At 43.1% G+C, this 21,567-nt stretch overlaps 1 protein-coding gene across 3 annotated transcripts in view; it reads right to left on the bottom strand.

Annotated features, from left to right (window-relative positions):
* The window catches only part of RIPK1 (receptor interacting serine/threonine kinase 1), a 40,831-nt gene extending 19,653 nt beyond the window's left edge, over nt 1-21,178 (bottom strand). Inside the window, exons 1-6 of one of the 3 annotated variants that reach the window (XM_084873136.1) lie at nt 20,563-21,178; nt 13,244-13,464; nt 12,145-12,301; nt 9,897-10,034; nt 8,050-8,278; nt 5,707-5,856 (exon numbers count right to left, since the gene is read on the bottom strand). In XM_084873136.1, coding sequence (XP_084729262.1) covers nt 5,707-5,856; nt 8,050-8,278; nt 9,897-10,034; nt 12,145-12,301; nt 13,244-13,395 — 826 coding nt within the window. In that variant the 5' untranslated portion in view covers nt 13,396-13,464; nt 20,563-21,178. The remainder of the gene's footprint in view (nt 1-5,706; nt 5,857-8,049; nt 8,279-9,896; nt 10,035-12,144; nt 12,302-13,243; nt 13,465-20,562) is intronic. The other 2 variants (XM_084873138.1, XM_084873137.1) reach the window with 2 other exon arrangements.
* Nucleotides 21,179-21,567: the final 389 nt, after the last annotated feature.

Below are 21,567 nucleotides of genomic sequence, written 5' to 3'. Positions count from 1 at the left end.
AAGATGGCTACTCCCATGTGGACACAAGATGGCCGCCACAAGATGGCCAGTATGAAAGGGCAGTTAGGAGGAATGAGACCTGCAAGGGAGGGTGGTTGGGGCAAACAAGCCAGCAGGGAGGGCAGTTAGGGGTGACTGGGCCAGCAGAGGAGGGCAGTTGGGAGGGACCAGACCTGCAGTGAGGGTAGTTGAGGGGAACCAGGCCTGCAGGGGAGGGCAATTGGGGGGGATTAGGCCACCAGGGGAGGGCAGTTAGGGGTGACCATGCTGGCAAGGGAGGATAGTTAGGGGTTATCAGGCCAGCAGGGGAGGGCAGTTAGGGGTGACCAGGCCAGCAGGGAAGGGCAGTTGGGGAAAACCAGGCCTGCAGGGGAGGTTAGTTAGGGGTGACCAGGCTGGCAGGGGAGGGCAGTTAGGGCAATCGGGCCAGCAGGTGAGCAGTGAGGTGTTAATCAGGCTGGCAGGGTAGTATTTAGGAGGTGATCAGGCTGGGAGGTAGAAGCAGTTAGGGGCAATCAGGCAGGCAGACAAGTCAGCAGTTGGAAGCCAGCAGTCCTGGATTATGAGAGGGAAGTCTTACTGCCCATTTAGGCCCAATCCCACCGGGATTGGGCCTAAATGGGCAGTCGGACATCCCTCGAGGGGTCCCAGATTGGAGAGGATGCAGGCTGGGCTGAGAGACACTTCCCCCTGCACAAATTTCATGCACCAGGCCTCTTGTGTGTGTGTGTGTGTGTGTGTGTGTGTGTGTGTGTGTGTATATATATATATATATATATATATATATATATATATATATATAAAATTTCAGAGAGGGAGAGGAGAGGGAGAGGAAGGAGGAGTGGAACATCAGTGATGAGAGAGAATCACTGATTGGCAACCTCCTACATGCTTCCCACTGGGAATCAAGCTCAGGAGGAAATCAAACTATGTGTGTCATAGGTGGATGCTCAATCACCAAGCTACACCAGCCGGCTTCCTACTGATTTTTAGAAAGCATGTAAAGGAGGAAGGAAAGGGAGTAGGGAGGGACAGAAGAGGGTACAGAGGGGGAAAGAGAAGGAGGGAAGGAGGGAAATAGGTGAGATGCAACTAATTGACTGGGGCCAGTGATTGAACCTGCCCTTGCCTGGGAATGAAACCCATGACAATTTGGTGCATGGACTGACAATCTAACCACTGAGAAACATGGGCTAGGGCCCATTTATTATTATTTCAATATTGCTTCACAATGGTCGCAGCAGTCTACATTCCAACCAGCAGTGTTAGTTCTCCTTTTTCCACATCCTCACCAGCACTTGATATGTGTTGATTTATTAATGGTAGCCATTCTGGCAGGTATGAAATGATACCTCATAATAGTTTTAATTTTAATATCTCTGATGATTAGTGGCATTGAATATTTTTTTATATGTTTCTTAGCCATCTCTGTGCCCTCTTTGGAGAAGTGTCTAGTCAGGTGTTTTGCCCATTTTTAAATTTGACTGTTTGATTTCATTTTGTTGAATTGTATGAGTTTTTTTAATTTAACCCCTTATCACATGTATCATTGGCAAATATGTTTTCCCAAACATTGTGCTCCCTTTTAATTTTGAGGATGATTTCTTTTGCTGTACAAAATCTTTTTATTTTGATGTGGTCTCATTTGTTTATTTTTTCCTTTGCTTCACTTGCCCTAGGCCCCTGGTCTGCAAACTGCGGCTCACGAGCCACATGCAGCTCTTTGGCCCCTTGAGTGTGGCTCTTCCACAAAATACCACGGCCTTGGTGAGTCTATTTTGAAGAAGTGGCATTAGAAGAAGTTTAAGTTTAAAAAATTTGGCTCTCAAAAGAAATTTTGATATTTGGCTCTGTTGACTAATGAGTTTGCTGACCACTGCCCTAGGCCAAGTATCTGCAAAAATACTGCTGACACATCTGAAATTTTACTGCCTATGGTTTCTTCTAGGATTTTTATGGTTTTATAACTTACATTTAAGGCTTTTATCCATTTTGAGTTTATTCTTGTGTATGGTATAAGTTGGCGATTTAGTTTCATTTTTTTGCATGTACTAGTATCTGTTCAATTTTCCCATTGTATGTTTACTCCATTGTATGTTCTTGCCTCTTTTGTCAAATATTAATTGAGTGTAATGGCGTGGGTAGATTTCTGAGGTCTCTGTTCTATTCCATTGATTTATGTGTCTGTTCTTACACCAGTACCAGGCTGTTTTGACTACAATGGCTTTGTAGTATAACTTGAAATCTGGTATTGTGATCCTTCCATCTTCCTTCTTCTTTCTCAAAGTTACTGTGGCTATTCAAAATATTCTTTGGTTCCATATATATTTTTGGAATATTTGTTCTAGACCTGTGAAATATGCCATTGACAGTTGATTAGGGGTTGTGTTGAACCTGTAGATTGCTCTGGATAGTATGGACATTTAAATTATGTTAATTCTTTCAATCCATGAACACACTATATGCTTCTACTTGTTTGTATCTTCCTCTATTTCTTTTTCAATATCCTATAATTTTCTGAGTACAGGTTTTTACCTCCTTGGTTAAGTTTATTCCTGGGTATCTTTTTTTTTTTTTTTTTCTCCCAATGGTAAATGGGATTATTTTTTAGTTTCTCTTCCTGAGAGTTCATTTTGGGTCTATAAAATGCCACTGATTTCCAGATGTTAATTTGTATTCCTCTACTTTGCCAAATTAATTTATTAAAACTAGCAGTTTTTTGATGGTCTTAGTGTTTTCTATGTACACTATCATGTAATCTGCAAATAATGAGTTTTACTTTCTCCTTTCCAATTTGGATGCCTTTTCTTCTTCTTCTTCTTATCTGATCACTGTGGCTAGGACTTCCAGGACTGTGTTGAGTAAGAGTGGTGAAAGCGGACATCCTTATCTTATACCTATTCTTAAGGGAAACGTTTTTAGTTTTTGCCCATTTAGTACAATGTTGGCTGTAGTTTAGTCTTGTATGGCTTTTATTATGTTAATGTATGATCACTCTATTCCCCCTTTACTGAGAGTTGTTATCAAAAAGGGTGCTGGAGTCCTAGCTGGTTAAGCCCAGTGTGTTGGCCTGTGGACTGAAAGGTCCTGGGTTCAAGGGCATATGCCCGGGTTTCAGGCTTGAACCCCAATAGTGGGTGTGCAGGAGACAGCTGATCAATGATTTTCTCTTATCATTGATGCTTCTATCTCTCTCTCCCTCTCTGAAATCAATAAAAATAAGTGTGTGTAAGTAAGTAAATAAATAAATAAATAAATGGTGTTGGATTTTTGTCAAATGCTTTTTCTGTACCTATTGATATGGTCATGTGGTTTTGTCTTTTAATTTGTTTATGTGATGTATTCATGTTTATTGACTTGCGAATATTGTACCAGCCTTGCATCCCTGATCATGGTGTATGATCTTTTTAGTGTATTCCTAGGTCCAATTTGCTAATATTTTATTAAGGATTTTAGCATTCTGTTCATCAGGGATATTGGCATATATATATATATATATATATATATATATATATATATATATATATTCTTTTTTTCTGTAATTTCTTTATCTGGCTTTGGAATTAGGATAATGCTGGCCTCATAAATAAAAGCTTCAAAGTCTTCCCACTGCTTGAATTTTTTTGAATAGTGTGAGGGAGATACTAGTTCTACTTTGAGAAATGCAAATTTAAACCACAATGAGATATTACATCACACCTACTAGAAAAACTAAAATAAAAATATGACAATACTAGTAAATGTGGACAAAGATGGAGAGAAACTAGATCACTCACACATTGCTGATGAGAATATATAAAATAGAATATATAAAATAGTAGAACTACTCTATAAAACAGTTTGGCAGTATCTTAAAACCAACCAAACAACTAAACATAAAACTACCACCAACCTAGCTATTTCACTGCGGGGTATTTATTCCAGAGAAATGAAGACTTCTATTCACAGAAAACCCAGTAACATGAATATTTACAGTAGCTTCAGTCCTAATAGCCCCAAACTGGGAACAAACTAGATGTTCTTCAAGGAGTGAATAAACCAACTTTGGTACATCCATACCATGGAACAGTACTCAACAATAAAAAACAATGAATGACTGATACACACACCTGGAGAATTATACTGAGTGGCAAAAAGCCAATCCCACAGATTACCAAAAGGTATTTTATGATTCCATTTACGTAACATCCATGAAATAACAAAATTATAGAAATGGAGAACAGTTTCGTGGTTTCCAGAGGAGAGGGAGGAGTGGGATTAGGGAGAGAGGTGGGTATAGCTATAAAAAGGACAACCTGAGGGACTCTGGTGGCAATGGAAATGTTCTGTATCTGACTGTACCATTTACATATCCCAGCTGTAACACAGTACTATAGTTTGGCCAGATGTATCATTGGGGGAAACTATGTAAAAGGAACATGGGCTGTCTCTCTGTCTCAGCTGCTGCATATAAATCTACAATTAACACAAAATAAGAACTTCAATTTTTAAAAAGTGAAAAAGGCATGAAAGAAAAGAAATCAAGCTTGGAGAAGATTTAGGCTGACTGAACAAGTTAAGAAAATAGGCACTAAATCAAAGGACCTTCTAATCCTCTGGTGGTAAGTGGTAGGTGGGACTTCATTTCTGTTTTGTCAGAGCAGAAACAGGAGGGCAAAATGCTTTAAAGGCTCCTAAGTGATTTCCTACTATTTATTTTTTCTTCACTCAATTTTCTTCTTTCCTCTGCCTCTAGGATCTTAGCAAGATCCTTAGTATCACAGAGGAATGGGACAAACCCATGTGAGTGGTATTCACTGTATGCATATGGGAGTCCATTTGTTTATGGATTGTACTTTTAGTGTCAAGTCTAAATGGATAAACAAATGAATGGATAAACAAAATGTGGCATATGCATACAATGAATACCACTCAACAATAAAAAGAAAATTGACCCTTGCCACAACATGGATGAACCTTAGGACATTATTTTCAGTGAAATAAACCAGTCACAAAAGAAGAAATACTGAATAAATGGGTAAATTCTTGATACTGTAGGATTCACAGTTTCTGGTTTGTGTTGACAACTACCGTACTACCGTACCATATACAGGTAATAAATTTCCTTTATTTTCATTTAACAATAAATGTGTACTGTATTTTTCTTCATGGAAAAATAAGACATCCCCTGAAAATAAGACCTAGCGCATCTTTGGGAGCAAAAGTTAATATAAGACACTGTCTTATTTTCAGGGAAACAGAGTAGTATTGCAGAGTAGGATTCCTCTTATAATGAGGAACCCAAAGTAGTCAAATTCATAGACTGAAAGTAGAATGGTAATTGTCAAGGGCTGGGGTAGGAGAATTAGTGTTTAATGGGGACAGTTTCAGTTTGGGAAAATGGAAAGTTCTGTGGATGGATGGGAGCGATGGTTGCACAACATTGTGAATGTACTTAATGCCACTGAACTGTATATTTAAAAATGGTTAAAATGCTGACTAATGTGATATATGTATTTTAACACAATTTATAAAAAGTTAATTATGAACCAAATTAAATTTTGGGAGGGATAGCATCTTGAAGAAAAATGTTTGAAATCTAGAAAATCAGTTTGAAATCACAAGTGGAACTCAGTTTTTTGAAGACTCAAAGTAACTTTCTGACAAAATCTTACTGGGGAAACCTCCACATAGGTGACTGTACACAGTCTTAAGAGACGCCCTTACCAGGAAATGTTGGCCGCAATTCCGGGTCCGCCTCCCAGCACTGCATCATGAGGCTGATAATCTCCTTTGGGCAGTACTCAATAATGTCGTCCACACATGGCCTATTCCCAGATTTAATACATAAGATCATCTGCTCCTCACAGATAGCATCTGTAAAGCAAACAGGAGCTTCCGTTTAGACTTTCTTTTAGGTCACGTTTTCTCGGGCACAGAGGTGACAGAACTTGGACCACACCACTAATCTTTCTCTGCCTGGGACATGCTTTTAGTAAAGCTGTTCGTCTGACGGAGGCAGAAGGGCCCTGTGGCAAGGAGCCACACAACATTTTAATTTCTGCAGATAAAAGACACAATTCACAAGAAAGCTACCTCCTGGTAGAACAAGTAGAATATTAATGAGTGACTTAAAAGGTAGAGAGATAATTACTACTCAAGAAGTAAATACAAGGTTCTGAGAACGCAACCTTCACCAGATGGTCAGAGAAGGCTTTGTGGAGTTCAGAAAAATAAGGAGTTATCCATGTCAGAAATGGGGAAGGAGGACTCAGAGAGGATGACTATGGGCTAGGGAAGTAGGATATAAATAGATTGGAGGTTTCATAAATTATGATGTATCCCAGAAATTATGAGTATTTCAGTATAATTGAGCATATTGCCTAAGGGGGAAAAAAAAGAGTAAAACTAGAGAAAGAAGCAAAAGCCAAATCAGAAAGGACCTACAGTGTTTCCCGGAAAATAAGACATCCTCCGAAAATAAGACCTACTTACAGGTTTCCTTCTGAGTGAAATATAAGGCATCCCCCCGAAAATAAGGCCCCCCCACCCCCCAGGTTAACATGAGAGATTTGGTCCACTGATTCTGAAAGAAATGGAGTCACAAGAAATTCACCAGGAAATTCAGGAATTGGATTGTTATGATGATGTTCCAGAAGATGATGACATAATTGTCATTGAATAAATGGGTAAATTCTTGATACTGTAGGATTCACAGTTTCTGGTTTGTGTTGACAACTACCGTACTACCGTACCATATACAGGTAATAAATTTCCTTTATTTTCATTTAACAATAAATGTGTACTGTATTTTTCTTCATGGAAAAATAAGACATCCCCTGAAAATAAGACCTAGCGCATCTTTGGGAGCAAAAGTTAATATAAGGCACTGTCTTATTTTCAGGGAAACAGAGTAGTATTGCATATTGAGGAATTTGAACTTTATCTTTATGGCCCCAGCGAGTCTTGTAAAAATTTTCTTTAAAACGTATGAGTGAGATGATCATATGTTCTTTTGGGACGACTAATTGGGCTGCAGTGAGGATAGTGGATGCATACAAGGAGCCTACTGCAGAAATGGAAAGGGTTTGACTAAATAGAGTTCAGTGGTGATAGAAAGAAGTGGGTGGATTGAAGGTGTATCTTGAATCATATATGTATACTTTGACTTTGTAAGTTTGGATGTCTGATTGTATGTGGGAGGTGAGGAACAAGGCTGAATGACTAAGGTTTTTGGTTTGGCAATTCAGCAGACGGGTGATGATGCCATCGCTGAATATAACAAGAGCTGCAAAGCTGAGTGGGCCACAGGAGAGCAGGTAGATGACTTTGTCTGGGAGAATGTTGCTTTGAGGTTCCTCTGGTACATGGAATAGTTCTAACAGACAAGTGGATCTCTAGGCCAGAGCTAGAGATAAGAGATTTGAGAGACATGGGCAAAGAGGTGATCACTGAATCACGGGAGCTCATAATCACCCAAAGAAGAATGGGTAGGAAAATGTCTATTAGTTTAGGCACTTAACATACTGAAGAATGACTACTTATGTATCTGTTCTACATGAACCATGTCTGTCTCATCTTTACAGTCTCAATTCTGGTCAAAGTGCCCATAGAGTTCTGAAATGAAATAACTCTTGAATGGAGGAGTGAATAGGGGCAAGTCATCTGACATGCATGCCTTATAGGACGAAAGGGTAAGTCCTCACACGCAGAAGCCAGCAAGCTTTCTTGTCCAGGAAGAGTCCTGGAATTTCCTAGCACCTCCTGAGCTTAGATGCATTATCATGGCTCCTGTTTGTCCTGTGGCCCTTGATTCCTAAACTGAGATTATTCATTCAATCAATCATTGAGCACCTACTATGTTTCTGGCACTGTGTGTGCAGATACTTGGGAAATGGGAGAGGATAAATCAGATGTGGTCCCAGCCCCTGCAGACTTTAAAGTCCAATGGGTAAGATGAACATTAAATGAACAAACCATTATAAATTTTAATTGACTTCACTGAAGGCCATTATCTCACTTAATGATTTTGATGAATACCCAAATCCCACTCCTGTATAAATGTCTTACTTTCATATGGCTCCTTGTTTGCAAATATTGCCCACAGTACTATGGCAAAGCTGTACACGTCCGACTTCTCCGAGGGCCTGGCGTTGATGTCATTCAGGTGCTCAGGCGCCATGTAGTAGAGGGTGCCACCGTTTTTCTTAGAGAGACTGTCCGCTTTCCTCTGCTCATTGTGTTCCTCTTTAGTCAACTTACTCCACGTCTTAAAGGACGCAACGCCAAGGTCAGCTATCTGCAAGTGATCAAACCAACAGGATTGTTCTATGAAAATGACAAGCAGATCAGCTTTGTCTTGAAATTTGGGACTCATCCAATAGATTGGAGGTACAGTGAACTTTCCAGAAATGGCTGCAGGGGAAAGTGTTAAAATAGCTACTTCTGAACAGACTCAGAAACTTTGTATTTTTCGGTCATTTAGAAAACCTCCCCTAAGAAATGTCCATGTGAAGTTCTGGTATCTCAATTCTTATGTAACTGGAAAAAAACAGGAAATCTGCTAGAGCAGGTGGTGAGAGGGGAGGAAAGGAGGTGAAACGGAAGACATTTTTGACATGAACGGCAAAACACACTTGTCCTAACTTTTCATTGACTCTGTATATGTTTTTCAATTATTTCTGGAGGAAAAGCGGTAATTTCTTCTGAGCATGCTTATATAGTAGACAGTGATGAGGAACTGCACCTTCTGTTTTCCAAAACGGTATCCGAAAGCCCATGGATGCTAGTCTCCGAGGATCCCAAAGACACTGAGGACAGGGCTGTGCTGCTAGGGTTTTGAGTTGGTAGCCTTAACTGAATCTAAGAGAAAATGGGAGGGGAAGGAGGAGAAATACTAACAAAAAGCAAAGAGAAAAACACCAACATCAGACACACACAAAAACAGAGAGAAGTGGCAGTGCAAAACGACAGAATAATACAGTGACCATGAATTCAAAGGTGACAGTTTCACTTCTGCCTCTAGGAATCCAGCATCTGCAGATGAATTCTGGCATGTGGTTATGTAAAACCCACAGATTCTAACATAACAGATATGTTATTAATATAAAGAAGGGCCGAAACCGGTTTGGCTCAGTGGATAGAGCATCGCCTGCAGACTGAAAGGTCCCAGGTTTGATTCCAGTCAAGGGCATGTACCTTGGTTGCGGGCACATCCCCAGTAGGGGGTGTGCAGGAAGCAGCTGATAGATGTCTTTCTCTCATTGATGTTTCTAGCTTTCTGTCCCTCCCTCTTCCTCTCTGTGAAAAACAAACAAACAAAAAACTAAATATATATATATATGTGTGTGTGTGTGTGTGTGTGTGTGTGTGTGTATGTATGTGTGTGTGTGTGTATATATATATATATATATATATATATATATATATATATATGGAACATTCCTCTTAAGACAGGAATAAGAACCCATCAAAGACAAAGATGAAGTGTTAGAAGAATCTTCTAGCAAAGTGGAACACCTGTGAAAGCTGTCCACAGTCCTTACCCCTGGGCCGCTTCCCCTTTCAGATTTTTGCACTTGGATCCCTGCTGCCAGAACCCGTTAGCTATGATGACCCCATCTACTTAAATATAGAGTGAGCGACAACAAAATCCCTTTCTTGTTTCCTTTTCTGTGATTAAAAGAGTTGGGAGTTTTCAAAAGGAAACATAAAAATTGCAGATGAAAGTACACTAATCCACAAAAAATATAAACTCCATCAAGTCTGTGTCTTTATTTTCAGTCCTTGGCACCACCGGCACCATGAGAAACTGAGGCAGGTCTTCCTTTAGAGTCACCATGTACAAACATGGGTTTACAGTGAAGAGTTACAACGAAAATCACCCAAGCTTCTACAGCCTTTGGATTACGGTTTACCTTAATGTGAAAGTTGTCATCAACCAGGATATTTTCAGGCTTTAGGTCCTTGTGTATTACACCTTCTCCATGTAAATAGCACATTCCTTCAATGGTCTCCATAATTATCCTTCCTTTTACAGAAAGGGGGATGCTGATCTAAAACAAGTAACATTAAGTGTATGAAATGGAAAGCAATCAAACACGCCAAAGCAACTGCTTCACTCAGGACTACTGGGGGCTGCACGTGAGGACAGTTACCTGCCTTCTCTCTGCTCTGCAGCACGGTAGACATTGCGAAACAGGCCCCCTTTTGAAGAAAGAGTTCGCATCAAGTGCTGAGGGTATTAATGGTGTGTTTTGCAGTATAAAACTAAAACTTCCATGACAATATGCTAATAGCTAAAAATGATATACAATTATGCTCCTTGAGAATAAAACATTATTATTGTTGTTGTTGTTTAGGATGTATGCTTATTACCTAGCATCCTGGAATGTTTGGTGAATGAATGGATAAATAGACAAAAAACAAACATTCTCTATGGTATATTAATATGATGTTCTACTATGTATTAAATACATGAAAAATGTCATGGAAATGTGTGCCTGAAATAATATTAAAAGAAAAATATAAGGGAATGTGCTTACACTGATTAGAAACGTGGAAAGGTTAATCAATGAGATAATATAAGGTCCTTAATGCTGAAATGAATATAATATCTACTTTGTGACTTTATCAGGCACTTCAGGTTTTGTAGAATCTCGGGTCATTCTTACAACTGTATTCTAGTTACATGAACATCTATGTTAATATAGAGAATTCCAGTTTTTACTTAGAATAGTTAAACATTAGATTTGCTTAACATTGTGAAACAAACAGGCTGCTTCCTAAAAATGTATGTGCCTGTCGGTTGTTGGTAAACAGGAAACATTTGAAATGCTAGAAGTTAGACTCCCAAGCAAAGCCCCCAAACCATATCTGCCCCATACCGCAGCTGAACTGCAGTATTTACAGCCTGATCACCACCATACAAAAATGGCCAGAGATCCTCCCTTCTTCCATGGTGTACCTCTGCAGTTAGGAAAAAATTCTGAAAAGCACTGTAGATGCCCTTCACATCCCTCTTTCAGTTTCTCTCCCTCCGTCCTCCTGACCTTCTTGTTGAGCCTGTTAGTGTACCGTATTTGCCTGCTTCCTTCATGCACCTGATTTTATCTAGTTTTGGAGAGAAGAGCAATCTGATCAAATGATAATACAATGTGTACAAGTAATTATCTTGTATCTTTCCCACAGGTATTTGTGAGAGATATCTGTGACTTAGAAGAATTGGCAAGCTTCGGCAGCTGTGAGGCCAGGGGAGAAAATGGAAAAGTGGAGGATATTTGCCATAGAGACAATCATATCCCACCACCCCCACAAGCAATCTATGCTTTGCCAAACCTAGTTATTTGCAGTTTCCCAAATTTGGCATACTCTCGTTCCTTGGCACATGCCATTCTCTCCGCCTGGGACACTTCGCCCTAATTCTCTGTTTCAAAACCTCTACTTGTCCGTCAGATTTTGGCTCAAGCATCCTTCTGGAATCCTTTCCTACCTGCCCCATTCTAGAGTGCGTCTCTCTCCTCCGTGTTCCCATGGCACACATGAAGTGGTCTATGGTCTATACAAACATCACACACTATTTGCTCCTTTACTAGTCCATGTCTTATTTGCTCCTGCTTCCTGAGCAATTAGCACAAGGCCTTCCTCTTAACAGATACATAAACTTTTAAAAGTGCTTTAGACTTACTTGGTTTTGGTAAACTTGTTATTTTCCTGTTTTAAGTCTTACTTCTCCAGGGTTGTTGCCTCTAATGCTTTACATTTAAGCTGTACGTTTCTTAAATGGTATCAATGTGCAATCATTAATACTCCTTCTCATAAGGGCCTTTATAGAATACATCCTTTAATCAATCAATTAACGTGTGATTGTTATCCATGGTGCATATGCCCCTCATCAGACCCTGTGCTTCATGCAGACAGGGCCTGTCTCTGAATTCAGAGTGGCTGACAGCAGGGACCCAGACCACTGTCTGCAGGGAGGAGAGAAGGGCCCGGCCACCCTCTGGGCGGGGAGAGTCACGGAGGATTTAATGAGGGATTGACCGGAAAATCCAAAATATCTAGCAATTTGCGAGAGGATTGTTTTTCACCAACACCTACAAAAGAACGTGAAGCCTAACCCCCTCAGACAAGCGCACAGTGAGGGCTCTGTGGGGGGAGCTGTACCGTGGCCTTCAGCACGTGCATCAGGTTGCCCTTCTTCATGTACTCCATCACCAGGGAGTAGTTCCCCTCCTCCAGGATGACGCCCAGCAGCTTCACCACCCGCACGTGGCGCAGTCTGTGCATCATCCTGCCCTCCTCCAGGAGGGACTCGTTGTACCTGTGGGAGAGAAGGGTACTGTGAGGATGGGCAGTTAGCTCCTCTTCCCTTTGTGCCCCGCCAGTGCGGCCCATGTCTTCCGGGCATCCTGGTGCCGTGCTTTTGTCACTACTTGCTGTACTGGCCTCTGCCAGGCACTGACTACAAGCTGAGGAAGGCAGAGTGGTTTTTCCTTCCCAGCGGCTGGCAGCGAGCCCTTAAGAAATGTCACACTGCTGGACAACAGGAGAACAGTAACGTGAAGAGCGGCAACAACACACGGTCCGAGAAAAGGACGGTGCTGGACAGTGTAAGGAAAATGCAGCCTCTCTCATAACCACTGTGGCAAGAAGGGGAAGTAAAACAGCACTACCAACTTTTAAACAGAGTTCCAGGTACCGCTAAGTAATGAACCACTTTCTTTTCTTGTCCATACTTAGGGCTAATCCTCACCAAACATGTGGAGCAAGTCTATTTTCACTGATCTCTCCCATTTCCTTTTCATCACCTTCCTCATCACCCTGATCTCCTTCCCTTTCTCTACTTTAAAAAATACATTTTTTATTAATTTGAGAGATGAAGGGAGGGAGGGAGAGAGAAACATCAATGATGAAAGAGAATCGTTGATCAGCTGCCTCCTGGGGATCGAGCCCATAACCCAGGCAAGTACCCGGACTGGGAATTGAACTGTGATCTCCTGGGCTTTGTCTACTTTCTTCCCTTCATTTCTCGTTACCAGCTGTAACCTTCTCATCAACCAGCCTCAAAATCCTTGTCAGCTATACAGGGACAGTAACCACCTTGTAGGGTTGTTGGACATGAGCCCGAGTGCTGACACTTACACCATGGTCTGTCTCATTCTAAAGCCAATGCCAGTCTTCCCCCGTGCAGCCCTGAACCTCCACAGCCTCCGCCCCCTGGGGCCAGCCCACAGTGGGTTCACCTGCCCCACTCCCCGCTCACTCTGTTCGCGTAGGCCCCGTGTACACCTTCTTCAGTATGACGAGCCCATGGGATCTGTGTAAACACAAGGACACCTTCCCGAAGCCACCGCTGTCTAGATACTCCGCATCCAGGAAGTCACTGGATTTCATCTTAATGTCATCCAAAGACATGTCTGGTTTCCTTCCGACGTGCAGAATGCTCAAAAACACACCACCTTTTCTTAGCCTCAGAGCTGTGCCCTGTAAAGAAAACAAGAAACCATCTCAGTGCAGAAAACTCATTATACTAAAACCACGTGTTTGGTGGACCTCGATTTTTTGAGGATAGACTTACAATGAACGTTTCCCCATATTTCTAAGAATCACAGAAGACCACAACTTTGATTCCCTAGACTTTCATTGCTGGCAACATACAGGACTACAAAAGTTTGAAAACCCCCCTGCTACAAAGGACTCATATATGTTGGGTAACACCACACAAACACATATTCCCATGCACAGCTAGGTCAGCAGGAAGGAAAGCCCCAGGGACTGAACACAAACAGGGCACTGGCCCTAAGCCGTGACCCACACAGTAGCTGCTGTGGACTGAATGTTTGGGCCACCCCCAAATTCACACATTGAAATCCAATAAATAGTATTAGAAGGTGGGGTATTAGGAAGGTAATTTGGTCAGAAAGGTGGAGATTAGTTTCCTTATAAAAGAAATGAGGGAGCCAGGACTGGTTTGGCTCAATGGATAGAGCGTCGGCTTGGGGACTGAAGGGCCCCGGGTTCCTTTCCAGTCAAGGGCATGTACCTTGGTTGTGGGCATATCCCCCGTAGGGGGTGTGCAAGAGGCAGCTGATCGATGACTCTCTCTCACTGATGTTTCTAACTCTCAATCTCTCTCCCTTCCTCTCTGTACAAAAATCAATAAAATATATTTTAAAAAAAAAAAAAAAAGAAAGAAATGAGGGAGTTTTCTCTCTTTCCACCACGTGAGGACACAAGAAGATGGCCAGTAAAGGAGCCCTCGGCCACACATGGGTTTGCTGGCACCTTGACAGTGGACTTCTCAGCCCCTAAAACTGTGAAAAATAAATGTCCTTTAAGATCCCCAGTCTGAAATCTTTTTTAGCAACGAACTAAGACAGTGACCCTCTGGGCACAACTGACTCGCTACCCAGAAGCCTGGGACCAAAGCCCAGATGGGACAAGAGCTGAGGTCAGGAAATGCAAGAAGAGGGTTGAAAGAAAGATCCCCCTTAATATGGCACTCCTTGGAGTGCTCCCTTACTCTTCCGTGAAAGGATGGACTAGAAAAAAAGCAGTCCATTAGCAAAGGAACTCCTCTTAGACTGGGCCTGTGTATAAAAAATGTCTGTGTGAATTCATAACCTTGGGCCTGACCTCAAATAGACTTGAGCTTTGAATGTAGGCCAGGATTCATATAGCCATGAATCCCGAAACCAAGAACTTGTACATAGAAAGTGATCATAGACTGATGGCATCCCTGGATTATAATGCTAAAGCAAACACAACACAATCCAGCCAGGCCAGTCAAGATTCCCAGAAATAAAGAACTAAGTTAACGTGAGCTCCTTTTCCAAAATTATAAAAAATAAATAAAAAGTTCATCATGAACCAGACTCAGCCAAATATTAGGCATGGATAATTAAATTTCCGAATAGCTCTAAGGTAATCCTATCTAATAAAAGAGTGATATGCAAATTAACCATCACTCTGTTACACCCATCAGTCATGCCCACCAGCCAATCAGGAGTGAGTATGCAAATTAACCCAACCAAAATGGCTGCGGCCACAGAGAGCAAGAGAGAGGTCTGGGTTTCCCGGCAATGGAGGAAGCCAAGCTTTCTGCACACCCTGGCCAGCCCAGGCCTCCACTCCAGACTACAAAATTTCAATTATAGAAGATAAATCCCAACAATAATGGCAGCAACCACTAAGTTGGAAAGAGCAGGCAATTGAGTTGCCCCAGGCAATGGAGGAAGCCAAGTTTCCTGGCCTCTGCTCAAGGCTACCAAGTTTCAATTATAGAAGATACCAGGGCCTCCGCTTGGGTCACCGGGGTGTGTGGCCGGCCTACAAACCACCACAGGCCCCTCACCCAGGCCACCCCATGCCCTAAGCCCTAGGGCCTAAGGGAACCCCAACCCTGATCCGGGACACCCTTCAGGGCAAACAAGCTAGCCCCCTCCCGTGCACCAGGCCTCTATCTAATACACATGTGTCAAACACAAGGCCCGCGGGCCAAATCCAGCCCGCCAGGCCTTGCAATGTGGCCCGCACCGCGCTGTCATCACTGCACTTCGCTGTCAGTTTATGACATTGTCAGTTTATGACTGTTCAGTAAACCATTCGGCCCGCGATTTAGGCTGGATTTTAGATTTTGGCCCCTTCTCTGATTGAGTTCGACACCCCTAATCTAATAAAAGAGTAATATGCAAATTGACCATCACTCCAACACACAAGATTGCTGCTCTCATGTGGTCAAAGATGGCTGCCCCCATTTAGACACAAGATGGCCAACAGGGGAGTAATATGCAGATTGACCATCACTCCAACACATAAGATCTTGCCCCCATGTGGACACAAGATGGCCACCACAAGATGGCCAGCAGGGGAGGGACCAGGCCTACATGGGAGGGCAGTTGAGGGACAATCAAGCCTGCAGGGGAGGGCAGTTAGGGTTGACCAGGCTGGCAGAGGAGGGAAGTTGGGGGCAAACAGGCTGGCAGAGGAGCAGTTAGATACCAATCAGACTGGCAGGGTAGTGGTTAGGAGGTTATCAGTCTGGCAGGCAGAAGTGATTGGGGCAATTAGAAAGTCAGGCAGATGACCCGTCTTTAGGGGGGTATTTTACCCCGCTCTTCCATTACAAACCCTTTAGGTAAGTCTTCTCCTGGCTACATGCTACCTGCTACTCATCCCTAAGGTCTCAGCCTTTATCATAACCTCAGGGAAACTAGGCTAAGTCTTCTCATTAGACATTTCCACAGAACCCTGTATTTCTCCCTTGAAACAGTTAAGACAGCTATGATTTGAGATTTCTAAGAAACCTCACAGATGGCAGGAAATACTTGCTCACTGTCTCTAGTGCCTAGCACAGAAACTGATATGTGGCAGTTGATCACTGAATGGACAATTTTTTAAAAAAGAATTCTTTAATTGTCGTAAAAAAAAAACAAAAAACGGTACAGTTAAGTGAGTTATGGAACATTCATAAAATGGAATATTATTTAGCCATTCAAAATTGTAGACTGTAAGTTACATATACATATGTAATGAAAGACACCAAAATGTTAGCAAGGCATATATTTGGATGGCAGGATGCTTACTTTCTTCTTTACACTTTTATTAGATTTCACCAATTTTCTACAATAAACACAAACTACATTTATAATGACAATTAATTTTTAAAGGAAATAATTCCTTCACTCAAAAGTTCTTTATTCTGAGGAATCAAATCAGAGTTGCTGATAAAAATTATGTACATACAAGGATGTTCCCAGTAACCTTATAGAGAACAAAAAACATAGAGCAATTTACATATACAGAGGAAAGAATATTATGGGCCAAAGCTGGTTTGGCTCAGCGGTAGAGCGTTGGTCTGCGGACTGAAAGGTCCCAGGTTCGATTCCAATCAAGGGCATGTACATTGGTTGCGGGCACATCCCTGGTAGGGGGTGTGCAAGAGGCAGCTGGTCGATGTTTCTCTCTCATTGACGTTTCTAGCTCTCTATCTCTATCCCTTCCTCTCTGTAAGAAAAATCAATAAAAAATAATAGCCGAAGCCGGTTTGGCTCAGTGGACAGAGCGTCGGTCTGTGGACTGAAGGGTCCCAGGTTCGATTCCAGTCAAGGGCATGTACCTTGGTTGCGGGCGCATCCCCAGTAGGGGACGTGCAAGAGGCAGCTGATCGATGACTCTCTCATTGATGTTTCTAGCTCTCTATCTCTCTCTCTTCCTCTCTGTAAAAAATCAATAAAATATATTTAAAATAATAATAATAATAATGTTACAGCCCATCTATACTCTGAAATACATTTAGCAGGCTTCAAAAATGAAGTTATATGTAAATATTTTAAAACATTTAAGAAAAACTCAGATTAAAGAAACATGTCCTGAAATATGCCTATTGGGGTATAAAACTGAAGTTTTATAAGTTCTATTTGGGATCTCTCCTTCAGCTCAGGTCTTACCTCCCTAAATCTGCCAACACAACTAAGACTTGAAGTGTCTCTGGGAGCAGGATGCTCAGGGGAAGGCCTCCAGGTGAGTCCACATCACTCTGTGAGGGTGGTTCCCGTCCCAAGTCAATTCTCCTTATAGTCTGGCCCTTTGATGGTTTAGTCTAATCTTATGAACTTTTCCATTGTTTCCAATGATTTCTAATTTTTACGCTTTACTCCCCTTTCTTCAATTAACAATTCAACTTTATAAGCACTGAGTATCGTAGGAAGGCCCTGTCAGTGGTTTACATACCCATGAGTCATAGAAACACTGCCTGTAGGCAGGTATAAACCACCTTATAAAGCTATGTCACACAACAATTAAGGAAAGCACATTGACCTGTTATGTCATGTTATGACAATTTCAACTAATTGTGCCCATTGTAGTGGGATAAGTGGGTATTAATTCAGAGACTCAGAGAAGCAAATGTTTTCCACTGACCAATTTATTATATAGGATTAAAAATTCCAAGAAATTTCATTTATTATCTATGAGGCAGTTGAGTCTGTATATTAAAGTATTCAAACCTATATTCAATTAATGTTTGCCAATTATACCTCAACAAAACCAGGGAAAAACATAAATGAGTAATAAATAATTAATGCCCCCAAACAGGCAGAATTAATTTATGCTATTAACAGTCAGAGTAGCAGTTAACAATAGGTGGGATACAGGAGATAGTAAATGAGAAGGGAGTTTCAGGAGTGATAGCAATGTTCTATTTTCTTAATTTGAGTAATGTTCACTTTGTGATACCACATACAACTATACAGTTATGATCTGTGCATCTTTTTGTACATTATCCCACTTTATAAAAGGGTAATATGCAAATTGACCATCACTCCGTCACAAAGATGTCTGCACCCACAGCTGAGGCCAAGTTCTCATAAGGAGCCTTAATGAGAAATCAGCAGGTATCTGAGGCTAGCCCTCCCCGACCCCTGTGGTGCTGACAGGGGGACTCAGGCTGCCTTCTTCCCCCCCCCCCCCCCACACACACCCTGGCACCAGTTCAGGGGACCTCAGATCGCAACCCCCGCCTGGCGGAGCTTGACAGGTAACCTCAGGCCATGCCCCCTACCCCAGTACCGGGCCAGGGGACCTGACCACGCCTCCCTGCCTGGCTGGACTTGACAGGGGACTTCATGCCCTGCCCCCCACTCAGTGGGGATGACGGGGGACCTGAAGGTGCACCCCCAGTGCTGGGTAGGGGGGACTCAGACCATGCCCCCACCCAGTAAGGCTTGACAGGGGACCCAAGGCTGTGCCCCCTGCTGGTTGGACTTGATGGGGGACCTGAGGATGTGCCCCTTCCCAATGCTGGGCTGGAGGACCTGAAACTGCACCCCTTTCACCGCCCTGCCTGGCGGGACTTGACGGGGGACCTCAGACCATGCCCCCCACCCAGTAAGGCTTGACAGGGGATTTCAGGGCGTGTCTTCCACCTGGCAGGGCTTGACAGAGTACCTCAAGGCATACCCCCCCCACCCGGATCTGGGCTGGGGGACCTCAGGCCATGCCCCCCATCCTGGCACCAGGCTAGGGGACCTGAGGATATGTCCCCTGCCCAACAGGGCTTGACAAGGGAGGGACTGGCCATGTCTGGATCTAGCCCAATGTTGGGGGGCGGCCGGGTCTGGGTCTCACGCAATTTTGAAGTGCATGTGGGTGGGTGGGGACTTGACTCTGGGTCCCGTGGTGAGCCCGTGTCTCTGACAGAAGGAAGGTTTTCATATACATTTTACTAATTTTTTTTTCATCTCTGACACTTCTATTATAGAGAAAGGGCAAATAGCAATATTAAATTATTTCCTCTAATCAATCCCCTTTTATTGTACATGAATTTCATGCTCCAGATCACTAGTACATCAATAAAAAAGTTTTTTAGTCAAAAAAAAAAAAATATATATATATATATATATATATATATATATATATATATATATATAAACAAGGGCAGATTATAGTTCGCTATCTAGATGAAGTAGCATGTTGTTAGTGAATTAAGAGTGGAAGTTTGAGTGAGGAGTCAAAAGCTTTGCCACTTTAGGTGAATCATTCATCTCCAAATTTTAGTTTCTTTGTTTGTAAATTGGATTAATGAGTCTGACACTTATTTCATGGTGTCACAATGTGCTAATGTACATGGTAATGTGGTTAAACTTTTTCAGTTTTGTCTCATGTTCATTTGTCTCCTCCTTGCTCAGAATTCTCATTTATTTGGGGAAAGAATCAAGCTGTATAATCCTAAAACTTTAGTGAAGTCCATGTTAGATACATGAGTAAAGTCAAAGTCCTATTAAGATGGAAAGGCCGGTGGGTGGGTGGGTGGGTGGGGGCAATAATAGGTAAGCAACCAACATTTTTTTTTTGTCAGACTCATTATGGTCTTTGAATTGAAAAAAATCATCCTATATCCGTAAAAGGTAAATATATTTTCTAAAGCCTTTAAAAAACTTTTATTTTTTTTTTTTGTTAATTCTCTCCAGAGGATATTTTTCCATTGAGTGGAAGAGAAGAGGAGAGACCAAGAGAGAAACATCAGTGTGAGTGACACACATCAATTGGTTGCCTCCCACATGTGTCTCAACAGGGGCAGGTAGCAAGCCTATAATTGAAGTATGTGCCCTTGACCAGAATTGAACCTGGCTCTTTAACCACTGAGCCAAACTGGCCAGGACTAAAAAACTTTTTTATTGATGTACTAGGTTCTGTCTCAACATCACACAGCTTTCCTGGTCGGAGGGGAGGTCTCCGCCCTCATTCGGATTTACACCCAAAGCTCCGAGGAGCAAGTGTCTGAGCCTTGGACAGTCAGCCTTGCGACCGAATTCCGGGAGCGCTGGCGGATGTTTGTAGGACTGGGTACCATTTATTTTCCTTTGTCCTCCCAACGCGCTTTAAAACAGAGTCAAGTTGGGATCCTCTGGCTGGAAGACGTCTAACAGCCCGCCAAATCCTCCTGAGCGGAAAAGACCTGGGAAAGGGAACCCTACCCGACTTCCGGGAATACCCGCTCACTCACAACAGACTTCCGGGAACGCCGCGGACTCCGCCCACCACCCGATGGGCCATTCGCCGCTCGACTCCCGCCCCGCCTACCTTAGGCTCCGCCCCTTCCGGTATCCCAGTTCGCGGAACTCGCCACTGCTGCCTCCGCCGAAACGCACCCGGGAGTTATTTACTTTCGTTTTCGCGGCAAACCTCTCCCAGCTCAGGCTGAAGAAAGCTGTGGTGGAGGTCCGGAATTACTCCGTTTTCGCGGCCGCCTCGCAGGGTCGCACCCGGGAAGGACGCCGGAGTCTGACGGAGTCCGCTATCGGCGAGCTCTGGGAGACTGGACCGCAGCGGCCGCCGGGCTCCGCGCGCACCGCACCCGGCTCGGAGGGCCAGCGCTCCCTCGGCCAGTGGGCAGCACGCTCGGCACCTGACGGTGTGGGCCGGGACCGCCGCGCTGCGGAGCCCGCCCAGGGGCCCGGGTCCGATATTCGCGCCGCCCGTGTCTCAAATGAGCGAACTCCGGGGCGGGCAGCGGGGCGTGGACTGCTGGCTTTGCCTCCACCCCCTGTCCCGGCGGAGGAGGAAAACGGGGGCGAGCCCCGCCCTGCGCCGCGGCGCTCCGCACCCCGAGATCCGTTTGCAACCCAGCCTTACTCGGAAGCGGATTGGGAGGCCAGGAAAGAGGAAATGTTACCCGGTCCTAGAAGCCTCTGCCTGCCACCGGGAGGTGGGTCCCAGGGGATGGGTTGCCCAGTGGGTAAGATTCTAAGCCCTTACAGCAGACCTAGACCCTCCCTCAGGCAAATTACCCTCTCTTCACTTGTAAGTTGAGGCTAATAAAATCTCGGGCCGTGGAGGGAGAAATGTGGTAATTATTTTGTAGCCTTTTAAACTGGTGATGGGGAAGTCTCAAGCAAAATGGGAAATGCTTGCTATAGTGCAGTACTAAAAAGCCAATAATATATACTGCATGATCACATACTGTAAAAAGATAGAATCACGTGAATGAGAAACTACAAAGAAAATATTTGAAAAAGACATGTCTGAAAACTGTTATCTAAAATACATTTGACCCTTAACAACTTGGCTTTGTACTTTGTGGGTCTA

This window comes from Pipistrellus hanaki, assembly GCF_964339955.1.
Source record: "Pipistrellus hanaki genome assembly, chromosome: 2".
NCBI classification, from domain to species: domain Eukaryota; kingdom Metazoa; phylum Chordata; class Mammalia; order Chiroptera; family Vespertilionidae; genus Pipistrellus; species Pipistrellus hanaki.
This window is presented reverse-complemented; position numbering and strand designations above follow the sequence as displayed.